Raw genomic sequence first — 12,118 nt, forward strand, 5'->3', positions numbered from 1 at the left:
ACGATGAAATCATTTGCAAACATCTTAATTGTTTAGAATAGTCAAAAAAAGAAAAAAAATGTATTACAATTTTTTTGGTCGCATAATTTTATTACCCAAAAAGGGCTGTGGTCTATTCAAAATGGCCCCTTTTTGCATGTTACTCCAAACAAAATTTTGAAAAAATTGATGATATAGATATTTTCTCATGGTTTTTCATGTTAATACATTAAATACCGAACTTTTTGCTAGAGGATTTTTTTATATGCCACCCGAACAGGAATCTGTGACCTTTTATGACCCCCTAGTCATAAAAAAATCAAAATAGTTGCATACATTTTTTGTATAAAATGTTCTAAAAATCTGGATGAGTGATATATCAAAAAATCCTCTAGCAAAAAGTTGGGGTATATGGATAGGAGGAAACGTGGCCAGTTTGGTGTGTGGAGGTACTAGAGAAATTGAGATTTTTTGTTTTATGTGTAATACAAACTAATAAAATCTCGTTTTGCGAAAAACGCCTTTAAAGTTTTGTATTGTCTGTAAATCAGGTTATGTATGACATATCAACAAACCCTTTGGCACAAAGAAGCAGGATATAGATATGAATAAAGGTGGAAAGTTTGGTGTGTGTAGATGCTAGGGAAATGGTACATGTCTACCCTTTGGGAAAACGCCTTCAAAGTTCTGTATTGTAAAATGCCATAATTTTTTTTTGAAACAGCTATTTACAAACACAACACCCAATCAAACCATTAGTAATAGACAACCTAAACACATGCCTGATAACTGAATAACATAATAATAATGATGTAGTAGTAGTAACAGTGTAGTAACCAGTGGTGCAGTCGTAATATGGGAACTGGTAACACGCCACGCCACGTGCACGCTCTTCTTGCTCTCTATTTGTGTGAATGTGCGCGTGGAAAGCTGGCGCGCAGCATGATCTGGTAACACGGCGTGTAACCGGGTGTGACCACGACTGCACCACTGGTAGTAACAAACAACACAACCGATTACTGTACCCCCTAATAGGCAAAACTTTCCCAGTTTGTTATGTACATATAAACTAAGAAAAAATATATTGCAAGTTTTCTGAATTTTATGTTTATATATGCAAATGAGGCACTTCCCCATTCAATATGTGCACATTTATGTAATCATGCAAAATTAATAATAATGCAGGACCTGCTCAGAGGTCTTTAATTGGCATGCAATTATCCTCAACACACACACACACCGGAACACACACGCATGCATTGTCTCTGTAGGATCGCCGATGCGATTCGTCTCTGCGATTAACCCATCCCGTCATCCTTCCCCCCCAAGGGCAGCCGGGAGCAGACAGGCGTCAACGTGAGCCGCGCCAGGGGACCAATCCAAGTGCTCCTGTCCGTCTTCGTCAAGGACGCCACAGCGTTAGCGATCTGTTGTTGTGCATGTTTTTCCATTGGGTTTATCTTATCGGGGGGAAACCCTTGCGAGCACGGGGAGAACATGCAAACTCCACACAGAAAGGCCTGGGAGATCAGATACCCCACCTGGGTACCTGCGTGCTGTGTGAAGCAAAATAAGCAACTAAATGTTTTTTTTTTAAGTGTTCTTGTCACTAGTTTGAAAGAAGACATGTAAAGGGGCAACATTATACAAAAATCTCAAAATTGCCCCAAAATCAGGAAAATGGTATTTTAGGTGGTAACGGAGTTGCACTTCCGCGTTCGGTTTGCCGACAGGATTCGGGAAAAGTTTGGTCCGTTCGGAGGCAACTTCCAGGGGAAGTACATACACCGGAAATTCTACCCCAGACACACTTTCGGCCGCAGTTCTTTGCCAGGCTTTATCTCACGGAGGAGATACCACTGGGAACGAGGTTACCCAGCGACAGAAACGCGAACCGGCTACAGGAAATGACGCAGAGGCGCTTCCATTGGCTCAAAACCCGTCCCGTCAAATTCCTATTGGCCAGTGAGCGTCGTGGGGAAATTGAAATCAACTGGTTTGAACCTCTGGCTGGTTGGTTGGTCTCGCTGGATGAGTCTGGGTCTGGTTGTTGTTTGTTCAAATTCTTTGCATTTATTGTAAGTATCAGCGTTTAAAATCATTAAATATATTAGTTTACAAACAAATTATTGTGGGGGGGAGAGAGAGAAATGGGGGTAAACTAATTACTTAGCCCGATATGTTGTTTTTCTAGGAGAGAATGTAACTGAACGCTAACGTCGGTCGTGTTTATGGGGAAGTAGTTCGCTAACGTACGTTAACTACTAAGCTGAATTAGCTCAAGTCAATTAATGTTGTCTAATTTGATTGCAATACTAAAGGGGGGGTTTGTCAAGTTTCTACGATCGTACTTATCCGTTAAACCAGACTCCTTGAGGTCGAGGTTTACACCTGCACTTCGCATACTTTCGTCTCTAGTAGGTAACATTTAGTAGGTAACCTCCTGATGAATTGAAAATGGGGGATCCTGATGTAAACAAGACGAAAGTCTTTCTCTGGTCTGCATCCCCTTAACAATTGTGTGTATTGTACTGTACTGTACCCATTCTGCAATCTGTTAATAAAGTTTTCAATCAATCAACATTAGGTGTTGGCCAGCTGAAGATGGGGGACTGCTTTGAGGCACAGATCACACCAGGGAGGCCTTCCATTCGCAACCCGTTTGAGAGTCCCAACGACTACCACCGTCTCTACAAGTCTTTGGTCCCCAGCCCCTCAGTGTTCAAGTCCAAGCCCTCCAAAGGTGTACGTTTACACACACAGACTTACCCAAACGCACACACATCTCATGGTACATGTTGACCTGTTGTATATAACACATGCACATGGATTTGATACCGGGTGGGTCCCCTGCATGGCAAACCAAACATCTATAGCGGTCAGCCAAAGTTGAATCCCCCCGAGTCCTGCCAAGGGGGATATTAGCCTTACTGGGTTTCAAGCACTCTGCACATAATACATTTGAGACATATTAGTCACCCATACTTTTTGTAAATAAAAAAATATATATATTTTTTTTATAAAAAAAATCATTTAAATCAGTAACCAAATAATCCTGACTTTCTTTCCCTTCTCTCTCCCTTGTCCCTCATGCCCCTCTCTCTCTCTCTCTCTCTCTCTCTCTCTCTCTCTAGACTCCAGCTAAGTTCAACTGGTCTATTGATGAGATGGCCAGTCTACTGCCAGTACACATAGACGCAGAGGACATCCAGCGACAGTCCTTCTACCTCAGCCAGACCAGGTATGTAGTGTTTTGAAGTACTTTGTGTTGAGTACTCATGGATGCAGAGTACCAAAATGAATACTGTTGTGGAATATTCTAAATGAAGTAAGCTGTAGGAATTCAGACGAGCCAATTTGTATATATACAAAATATAGAACATAGTTTATTTCTGTTTCCATGGCCATAGAAAATGATCAGTTTATCATCAGACACACAAGCGTCTGACCAGAAAGTGACAAAGAGGTCTGGTCAGAACTTACAATAAATACATGATTGACATGACGTACATAAGATGCCAGATATGATAAAGATGAGAAGAATTAAAACAAAGAATGGATCTATGGCTTTGTTATGTCTTCACACATGAGTCTGGAGTCCAAAATAACCTTGGGCATCTCATATCTCCTGGCCATTTGGCTGTTGTTTATAAGAACACCGTCAGACTGTCACCTAGTGTCTTTGAGCTGTATACTAGTTGATCATATTAACTAGTCAAGGTTATCGGAGATAGAATATGTATTTTAACACAGATCCATATGACATGATAATATGTTCCTAATTTCCTATTACAATACTTTCCTTGATATTGACCATTTTGACTGCAACTTAATACTGTGGGGATTTTTTTTTTTATATAGACACAGTTACATTTTTAGTAACTAGTTTTAATTTAATCAAATCTTATCCCAACCTCCTATTGTCTTCTAAATGTAACTGAGCAATATTTCACTCAGTTCTTGGTCTCTGTACAATAATTTTAGCTTGGTATTGATATTCATGGTATTGGTGCATCTCTATTAGTGTTCCATAACTAGTAGTGTTGGGCCTTCTATTCATAGCCCCAAAATGGCCTGTGATTAATTGTGGATAACAATGTGATGTAAGGCTGTGAGTGATGTGACTTGTTTGGGTGACTTGACTTGAGGATTTTGGAACAGTTGTAAATGTGTTTTCTCCTCTTAACGTGCAGGGAGGATTCTGACATTGAGGAGAAGCGACAGAATGCCATTGAGCAGGTGTGTTTATGGTAATGACGTTGGATTAATCAGTTAAATAAATTTCAGACACAATCGTAACTATTGTCTTTTTTTGTCTTTCCATAAAGTTTTTCACCAAAGGACACATAGTCCCATCCCCCTGGGCAGCCCCTGGCACAAGGACAACTGCCCAGAAGAGCAGTACGACAAGTAATACTTTTTACTTTTGATTTAATACCTCTCTACTGACAACAATATGTTTGTTAAATGTTAAAACTATTAGGTAATATTACTGTTGCCATCATTAACTGCTTGGATTGTTTCAGTTGTCTGGCATTTTGCTAAGTTTTCAACCTCAGTTTTTTTATTTAATCTATGCCGTTGTGTTAAAATGTTATGTCTGCTCTGTTTAGGTTCCACGTCACCTGTAATTCTAGAAGAGCCACAGTCGGCTAAAAAGATCAATGGTTGGTATATTCTTGGGTAGAACGCATAATATCCACGTCTTTTCAACATCTTCAGTAGTTTAATTGAATCGAGAGGTAGCTCTATATTTGGGTAGACGCTGCCTCTTTGTCTTGCATCCTGAATGGATGGTAACTGTATTCCTTCTCTTTGTGTGTGTGTTGCAGTTGCCTGTCAGACAGCCCTCTCTCTTCCTGTGGATTTTGATTTGGAGACAATCCTAGGTAGGCCTTGATTAAACATCTATTATATAAACACAGTAAAATGAGCATGTTGATGCTGTATTCCATTAGTTACTTACTTAATCCTCTTTACCCCATTGGGGGGCATAGGGCGTCCACCAGAGCTCTCCATCTCACTCTCTTCTGGGCCAGGGCCTTTGCTTCTTTCCAGCTCACTCCGATGTTCTTTAGGTCTTGGAGTGTATTCCATTAGTAATAATAATAAGTAAATAAATATAATTTCCTCTCTGTCCCCAGGGGAGTACTATCGCGAGGAGGTGTGTGACGGTGTTCAGGAGAGCCTCAGCTCCTCTTCCCTCCGACGGAAGCTCTTCCTGGACGGCCAAGACAGCATGAGCGGTGGCTCTGATGCCTCCAGCCCCCCCAGCCCCGAGAGAACTCAGCCCAGGGAGCGGAGGCCTCCGCTGGGCAGGGGAAGAGGGGGCACTGGGAGTGGAGCTTCTGAAGGAGAGGCTCTCTCCTCGCCTCAGTCCTGTGGCATTGCATCTCGCACACCGTCCACGGTGAGTGGAGTTCTGCCAATTCGACAAATTTGACCAAAATTAACAGTTTTAGCCAGGGCAATTACTGTGTTGTGCATGAAATGTGATTAATTTCAGAACGAATTGTGAAACAACACAATGCTGTTTTTGAGTTAATTTGGGAAATTAATAACTGGTGTGCCTCCTCAAAATGCCTAATTGGCCAGCCACTGATCAAAATATATCCATCACAGAGACTTTTGGCTGACTGCAACTATACCAAGCGTCTTCTCTCTCTTCCGCAGGGTAACTTCTCGTCCAGCCCTATTCAACAGGGTCGTATCCGTGACTACAGCCTGGGCAGCATCACCAGTCCTCTTTTCCCCGATAGGTCGTCTCCTGCCGGCTTTGCATCGCCTATGCTGTCCCCTATTGGCCCACAGACTTTAACCACACCCATAGGCTCTGGTAAGCTCTGGTTCATGTATCATTCTCGTCAAACTCATAATCGTTCTTAGTAATGATGATAGGTAAATAAAAGTCAGGATATCTTGTCGTGTCCGATTTATATTCTCTGTGCATTTTATAATTATACAGTAGATATGTGTAACTTTAACATGTAATAACGACTGATATGTGAGAAATGTGCTGGACTTTATTTTAGTTTTTTGTTTATTTAATTTTTACGTCTGTTTTCGTATCCTTTTAGTTTTGTATCACAATGATGTGTTGTTGAAAACATGCAAAGAGACTGTCTGAATAATGGAAAATACAATATAGTAAAAAATCTTTCACTATATTTATTATTTTCAGATACAGAATCTATGGTTAATTTCTAATGGAGATATGTAGTGCCGATCACATTTGAGTGTTCTTTTGAACGTTACACGTCTTCATTTCTCCTCCCCACCACTAAACCTGACATCTGCCCTCTCTTCTGCTGTGCCCTCGTGTGCATTCCTTAGGGGAGAAGAAGCAGCTGAGCTTCGTGACTCCAGGCAGCGTTGGCAGCCCTACAGGCATGGACGTCAACTGCTGCACCGAGAGCCCATATGTCGAGGGCTGCTCTCCCATCCGTGGCTGCTCCCCACAACAGCCCCAGTCCCACACAAATCCTAGGCCCAGGGCTCGCTGCTGGGCCTCGCCTCCTCTCGTCTCTCCCATCCTCAACCCCAAGCCCCAGGACAAATGGGAGCACCGGCTCCCCTTCACCTCTCTGCTGTACGCCACAGAGTTCGATCCGTCCTCGGCGCCATCGTCCCGGGACACCCTCCCCGGGAACGTCGAGTCGCGGCTGGGCATGGACATGTTCGGCGACGAGGTTGGTCTCGGCCCCCTGGGTCTGGTCACCATGGAGGAAGGGGAGGAGGAGACGATGTCGGAGGATATTGATAAGGAGGAAGGAGCTCTGGTACAGCTGACCAGCTCTCGTATGGGCAACGTGTCGTCGGCCGAGAGCTCCGAGGCGTTTGTGTCTCTTCTAGCCGAGGCGAGCAGTATTCGCTACGACTCTAGCATGCAGGTGTGTATGGGTGTGCGCTGAAGCTGGACTGGGCTTGTGTTGACTTGTAATACTGGCACAGAAGTGATTGTTTTTCCCCATTATTTCTTTCATATGATTTATCATTTTTGTTTTGGATTTTATATTGACTTAGTTGTAGTGTATATAGACGCAACACTGAAGTGTCTTGACTGGATTGTTCCAGCAATGACTTACCTTCATTACCATCTATGTTCATTACCATCTATGTTTATGACATTCATTTGGGCTGACTGTATTGTGTGTATGTCTATCCAGGTGGACAGTGGGTACAACACCACCTCAGCGGGCACTGGCAGTCTTATAGATGGCATCAGCCCAGACTGTCACGGCAAGGAGTCCTTCAGTTCAAACCTAATGGAGCAGGTCTTCCCCTTCACTAGGACCACTAAAGTTAAGGTAATATATACCCCATAAACAAACGCATACCATTCACTAAGGTCCACTAAAGTTAAGGTAATATACCCCATACATTAACACATACCTAAGCAAATTGAACGTGTTCCCTTTAACTTAAAGGGGAAATTCACCAGAAAACAATGCTGCTTTATTTTGTATATAATCTCACACACACCCAAAGACTCTAAAACAGTTTGCACACATTCATTTAGTTAGTTATTGAGAGTAAATCAGTTTGAATATTGGGCTAGGTGGGAGGGTTTTCAGGTTCAATGTGACCTACCCTTTGGATTCTGTACACACACACTCTCTTTGGTTAGACTTTGCACACACATACTCTCTTTGGTTGGATTCTGTACACACATATTCTCTTTGGTTGGATTCTGTACACACATACCCTCTTGGTGTTTTTGTAAAGTCTAAAATCGAGCTGTGTTGTTTTCCAGACCGTGTTCCCTCATCACTGAGCTGGCTGACTGGTGTGTTAAACATGGATTCTCTGCTGAAGCCTAAGATGACAATCTTCTTGTTTCGGCTGCTCTTGTTGGAATCTTTTTTTATCTGCATATTTGATTTGGCATAGGTTTACACCCAGGGTAACCCGGGGCAGGCAGGAGGCCAGGCAGCGTGTATATTTTCCCTAACGGCGTTGCACTTCTGCGTTCGGTTGATTGGCCACTGACGTTTTTCTCAGCGCCAAACGCGTTACTCCTAACAAACTGGTTAAGCTTGGCGACTCTTTCGAAGTTGCTCTCTTTCGAAGTTGGTTACGGTTAGGGTTAGTTGGTTAAGGTTAGGGTAACAGCCTGCTGGCGCGATTGTTAGGAGTAACGCGATTGGCCAATCAGATTGTGCAAACCGAACGGCGAACGCAGAAGTGCAACTCCGTTAGGGAAAATATACACACGGCCAGGCAAGCACAGGGGGACAACATGCAAATTCAAGAGTAACTCAACTGTGCCCCCCCCCCCCCCCAAGATGACAATGCAATCAGAAATATGTTTACACCGTGTTCAAAGCACTAATGTCAAAGTTTGTAAAGCTTTTCACATTACTGAGCCTGGTTGAACCAGGCTTAAGGTAGACTAGTTGTTGCGATGGTGGGTACTGACGGTTTCCATGGCTGCTATCTCCACTAGCCAAGGCTCGGTGAAGAATATTTTCTACTTGCCCACTCCCAAGAGTACAAAGGGTGATTTCCCAAATCAATTATATCCCTGAACGACTCCGAACATCTTAATTCAATAAAAAATAATTATTGTGAATGCATGAACTCAAATAGTCTTTTAAAATTTGTGGTGCAGATTCATGACCTAGACTGAGGAGGAACTTTTGATGATCCCATGACCCTTCCTCTAACTCCACCATCAGGCCAAACATAAAAACGTCTAATTTGTTTCATCTCGTGACCCGCTTAGGGTTAGTGGCTTTCAGTGCCACTTTGACATTCAAGTATAAAGTACACTTTTACACAACAGTTGTGATTGGAGGACAATTGTGAGCCAAGTACGGTAATGTGAACACGACTGAAGAGAAACTTAAATGCTGTCATTTCTGCACTGAACTTGCACAACCCTGACACTTCAATGCTGTATCGACGATGACAACAGTTAACTTTCTCCATTTGGTGCTGACATGAACATGGTACTGATGAAACTCGACATTCAATTGACAATGTATTTGTACTTTATTTATATGCTTTTATACCTGCTTTATTGTGTATTTTACTGAATATAGCATGTGTGATTGTGGAATTTATGTAATGATTGGGATTCATTTTAAGGAAATGTATTAATGTTCAGGTTTCTGTAAAATGTCTTCATGGTTATCTTGATCGTTTTGATGTGTGTATCACCACTGAATAAGCCACTGACGAGTTGATTTAAAAGCTGATTGAGCCATATATAGTTTCTATTTTGACTTCTGATGAAGTTGTTTGACAAATGCATGTAGTGTTGGCTGGAGAACTGTCATTAAACAAACTTTTCATCTGGCTGAGGATCCGTTTTGTTTTTTTGTAAATGTGATACTAACATTTCTACCATATCAAATATGTAGAAAATAATGTAGTTAGTATGCCTGGGCAATATGGAAAGAAGTATCTTTATAAATGTTTGTCATACTTTAAAGGAAAACTCCAACATTTTGGGAAATTAGCTTATTTGCCATCTACCCTGGAGTTAGACAAGAAGATGCATACCTTTTTTCTTCTCTGTGCATGCAGTAGGAGTAGGAAGACGTTGGGAACTAGGCTAATGGAGGAACCTACTTCCAGTGACTGACGCTAAGCTAGGCTAATGGTGCGTGTCTTCCTACTCCTAATGCATGCACAGAAGAAAAAAGGTATGCATCTTCTTGTCTAACTCCAGGGTAGATGGCAAATAAGCTAATTTCCTAAAATGTTGGAGTTTTCCTTAAGTAAGGAAAATCACATTGCATAATCAAATCAGTGTTAATTTTAGATGATCTGGTAATAAGTGCAGTATGAACTGAATATTCTGGAATGTCACAATTGTGTATCATGATTCATGTTATATATATATATATATAGACATATACTGTATACATACATACATACTAGAACGGAAACAAGAATATTGCCCAGCCCTAATGGTTAGTTGGCTTTATGGGACCTCCTATGGTTAATTTACTCCAACTCTTGGCATTGCACTTGAACTTATGAATAATATTACATGACATTAATATTGTCCTTTGACTTGAACTGTAGTACACAGTCAGGAAGGGAACATACAACAGCTGGGGTAGAAAAAACACTAACAACTACACTTTAATGGTTGAGTTGGGTCCAACAGGCTCCAAGAACCGGCAGCAGTTGAGGATGGAAAGAAACATACCAAAATCAATCTACAACATCTTCAATTAGCTGATACATTTCTGATCATCATCCTCTGGAGCCTCTGTCTGCACTGGCCCCTTTGAGATGTGGGCAGTGCACTGGTCACCAAATTGAGTTTAAAAGTATATATATATAAGGAGTATTGTAAGAATATGATGCTGAGGAGAGGCAGTATAGATTACTCTGGAATGATAGAGTAATCTATATTTCAATAACACCCACAGAATTAGGAACGAATACAACAACAAACGTCATAGTCAGCCAATCCATAGCAAATTTCACCGGTACACTAAAGATGGCCACCACAGATGACTGCCTGTATATGTATTTTTTGGAGGACTTGTCCATTTGATTGGTGGGGGGGGGGGGGGGTTTACACAATAACAGGTTCTTCCGAGTGGCGATGCTGCCCGTGTCAACGGTCCAGTTTGGGTTTCTTGGCCTGTGGTGCCGTCTCTGGTGCTGGAACACTGACACCGGGAATCTGGGGGGAAACAACAGCCAGAATCAGCTTGTGTGTTTGAATGATGCCTGGTTGAAAGCAAGGTGAGCTTCAGTCGGATGGCTCAAGACTGCCAAATGGAAAATAACAAAAAAAGTGTTTGACCAGAGACATGCTCATCATTATCTGTTCACACAGGCATGCATACATACGATTCATATATACAGTCCCAGCATCTTACCACAGGTTCAATCAATGCCATGCGGATCTTCTGGTGCTGGATATTAGAGGCGTCTAGACTGATGGTCACCTTCACCTTGTCGAACATGTGGAACATGTGCCCCTCCACTGTCAAAGTAGGGCCCTGTGGACACAGATGTAACACACACACACACACACACACACACACACACACAGTGAAGAGATTTGTAACAAGTCTTTCATAGTACAGATCCAGATAATGTTGATTATACCATGGCCTGGGTGAATCCTCTCTTCTGATTGGCCGGCAGGTGTGCATTAAAACCGTTTAATGCACACGTAGTTCGGCTCAAGATTTAATCACCGTTCTAAATTAATTTGCTACCCAACTAATAATAGCTGGGTTGCTGCTAGACAGACATCCGATGGTCCCCAAATACAATAACTTCTTTTCACATAAAATATGCATGGTAGCTGTATCACCGTCAGTCCACTCGTAGCCTCACATTCATTGTTGAGAGTTGAATTGCAAGGACTGGTTGTACATGGGAGAGAAAAATATAAATGTTCTTTATATTTGAGTATAAAAAATATGAATACATGGAATAAAGGGGTTTAAGGCACGCCGCTGTGCGTTGGGTGGTTCTTCACCTCCACACCGTGCCTTAAAACCATTTAACGTACACCTGATTATTCTTGGTCCACAGCAGTGAGGTAAACATACTAGAAATAGAATGGATGCGACAACTCTCCAAATCTACGATTCACATCCTCTACTTCTAGCAATTAGGTGCTGACATCTAGAACTATTTAATCTGTAATCTCAATAAACATATGCGTGGCCGTTTGGAGAGGAAAAAGAGGACCATTACAATTTTGAGTCAGAATTCTTAGAAATAAGCTTGATGTTATGATTTCATGTAGCATTTGGTGATTTACAGAGGACTTGTACCTCTTCATCGAAGCTGGTTTTTGTATTGCTCTTGTCTTTGCTATCAAAGAAGACCGTTCCCTCCAGGCCAAACTTGGGGATGAGGATGATGATGGCGTTCTTCCTCACAAACAGGATGTAGCCCTCCTCGTTCAGGATGCCGCGGCTCTTGAAGAACAACTGGAAGGGGAAGAAGAGGGTTCAGCCCAATTTATACTTCTGGTTGAGTGCAGAGCTGCAGAGGTGGTCTGAGGAGCTCGCTGTGCACCTCCTGAAGAATCCAACGACACGCCAGACACTACAGAGGTCATGACTGGGCTTGAGAGCAATGAGATGGGATTTCCTGGAAATCACACCACCTATAATCTGCTTTATCAATTAAAAAAGATGTAATCAGATGA

The 12,118-nt window shown here is 42.1% G+C and overlaps 2 protein-coding genes across 3 annotated transcripts in view; one reads left to right on the plus strand and one right to left on the minus strand.

Moving 5' to 3' along the window:
* Positions 1–1,979: 1,979 nt before the first annotated feature.
* bora (bora aurora kinase A activator) lies at positions 1,980–9,246 on the plus strand. The gene is made up of 12 exons (XM_084321213.1): positions 1,980–2,057; positions 2,567–2,724; positions 3,114–3,220; positions 4,173–4,218; positions 4,308–4,389; positions 4,593–4,646; positions 4,812–4,868; positions 5,124–5,389; positions 5,653–5,815; positions 6,313–6,869; positions 7,146–7,286; positions 7,733–9,246. The coding sequence occupies exons 2-12, from the start codon at positions 2,584–2,586 to the stop codon at positions 7,751–7,753; spliced, it is 1,635 nt and encodes a 544-aa protein (XP_084177339.1). The 5' UTR covers positions 1,980–2,057; positions 2,567–2,583; the 3' UTR covers positions 7,754–9,246.
* An 803-nt stretch (positions 9,247–10,049) lies between these two features.
* Positions 10,050–12,118, minus strand: part of dis3 (DIS3 exosome endoribonuclease and 3'-5' exoribonuclease) — a 36,385-nt gene continuing 34,316 nt past the window's right edge. For both annotated transcript variants that reach the window (XM_084321074.1, XM_084321073.1), the window contains exons 19-21: positions 11,739–11,897; positions 10,827–10,949; positions 10,050–10,627 (exon numbers count right to left, since the gene is read on the minus strand). In XM_084321074.1, the coding sequence (XP_084177200.1) occupies positions 10,559–10,627; positions 10,827–10,949; positions 11,739–11,897 (351 nt within the window). In that variant the 3' untranslated portion in view covers positions 10,050–10,558. The remainder of the gene's footprint in view (positions 10,628–10,826; positions 10,950–11,738; positions 11,898–12,118) is intronic.

This window comes from Notolepis coatsorum (assembly GCF_963971535.1).
Source record: "Notolepis coatsorum genome assembly, chromosome: 9".
NCBI classification, from domain to species: domain Eukaryota; kingdom Metazoa; phylum Chordata; class Actinopteri; order Aulopiformes; family Paralepididae; genus Notolepis; species Notolepis coatsorum.

Bases quoted from the DNA above. Each gene is read 5' to 3' on its own strand.
- bora (XM_084321213.1), top strand. From the start codon at position 2,584: ATGGGGGACTGCTTTGAGGCACAGATCACACCAGGGAGGCCTTCCATT. The intron at 4,219-4,307 runs GTGTGTTTATGG...CTTTCCATAAAG, and splicing joins GACAGAATGCCATTGAGCAG to TTTTTCACCAAAGGACACAT. The intron at 4,869-5,123 runs GTAGGCCTTGAT...CTCTGTCCCCAG, and splicing joins TGATTTGGAGACAATCCTAG to GGGAGTACTATCGCGAGGAG.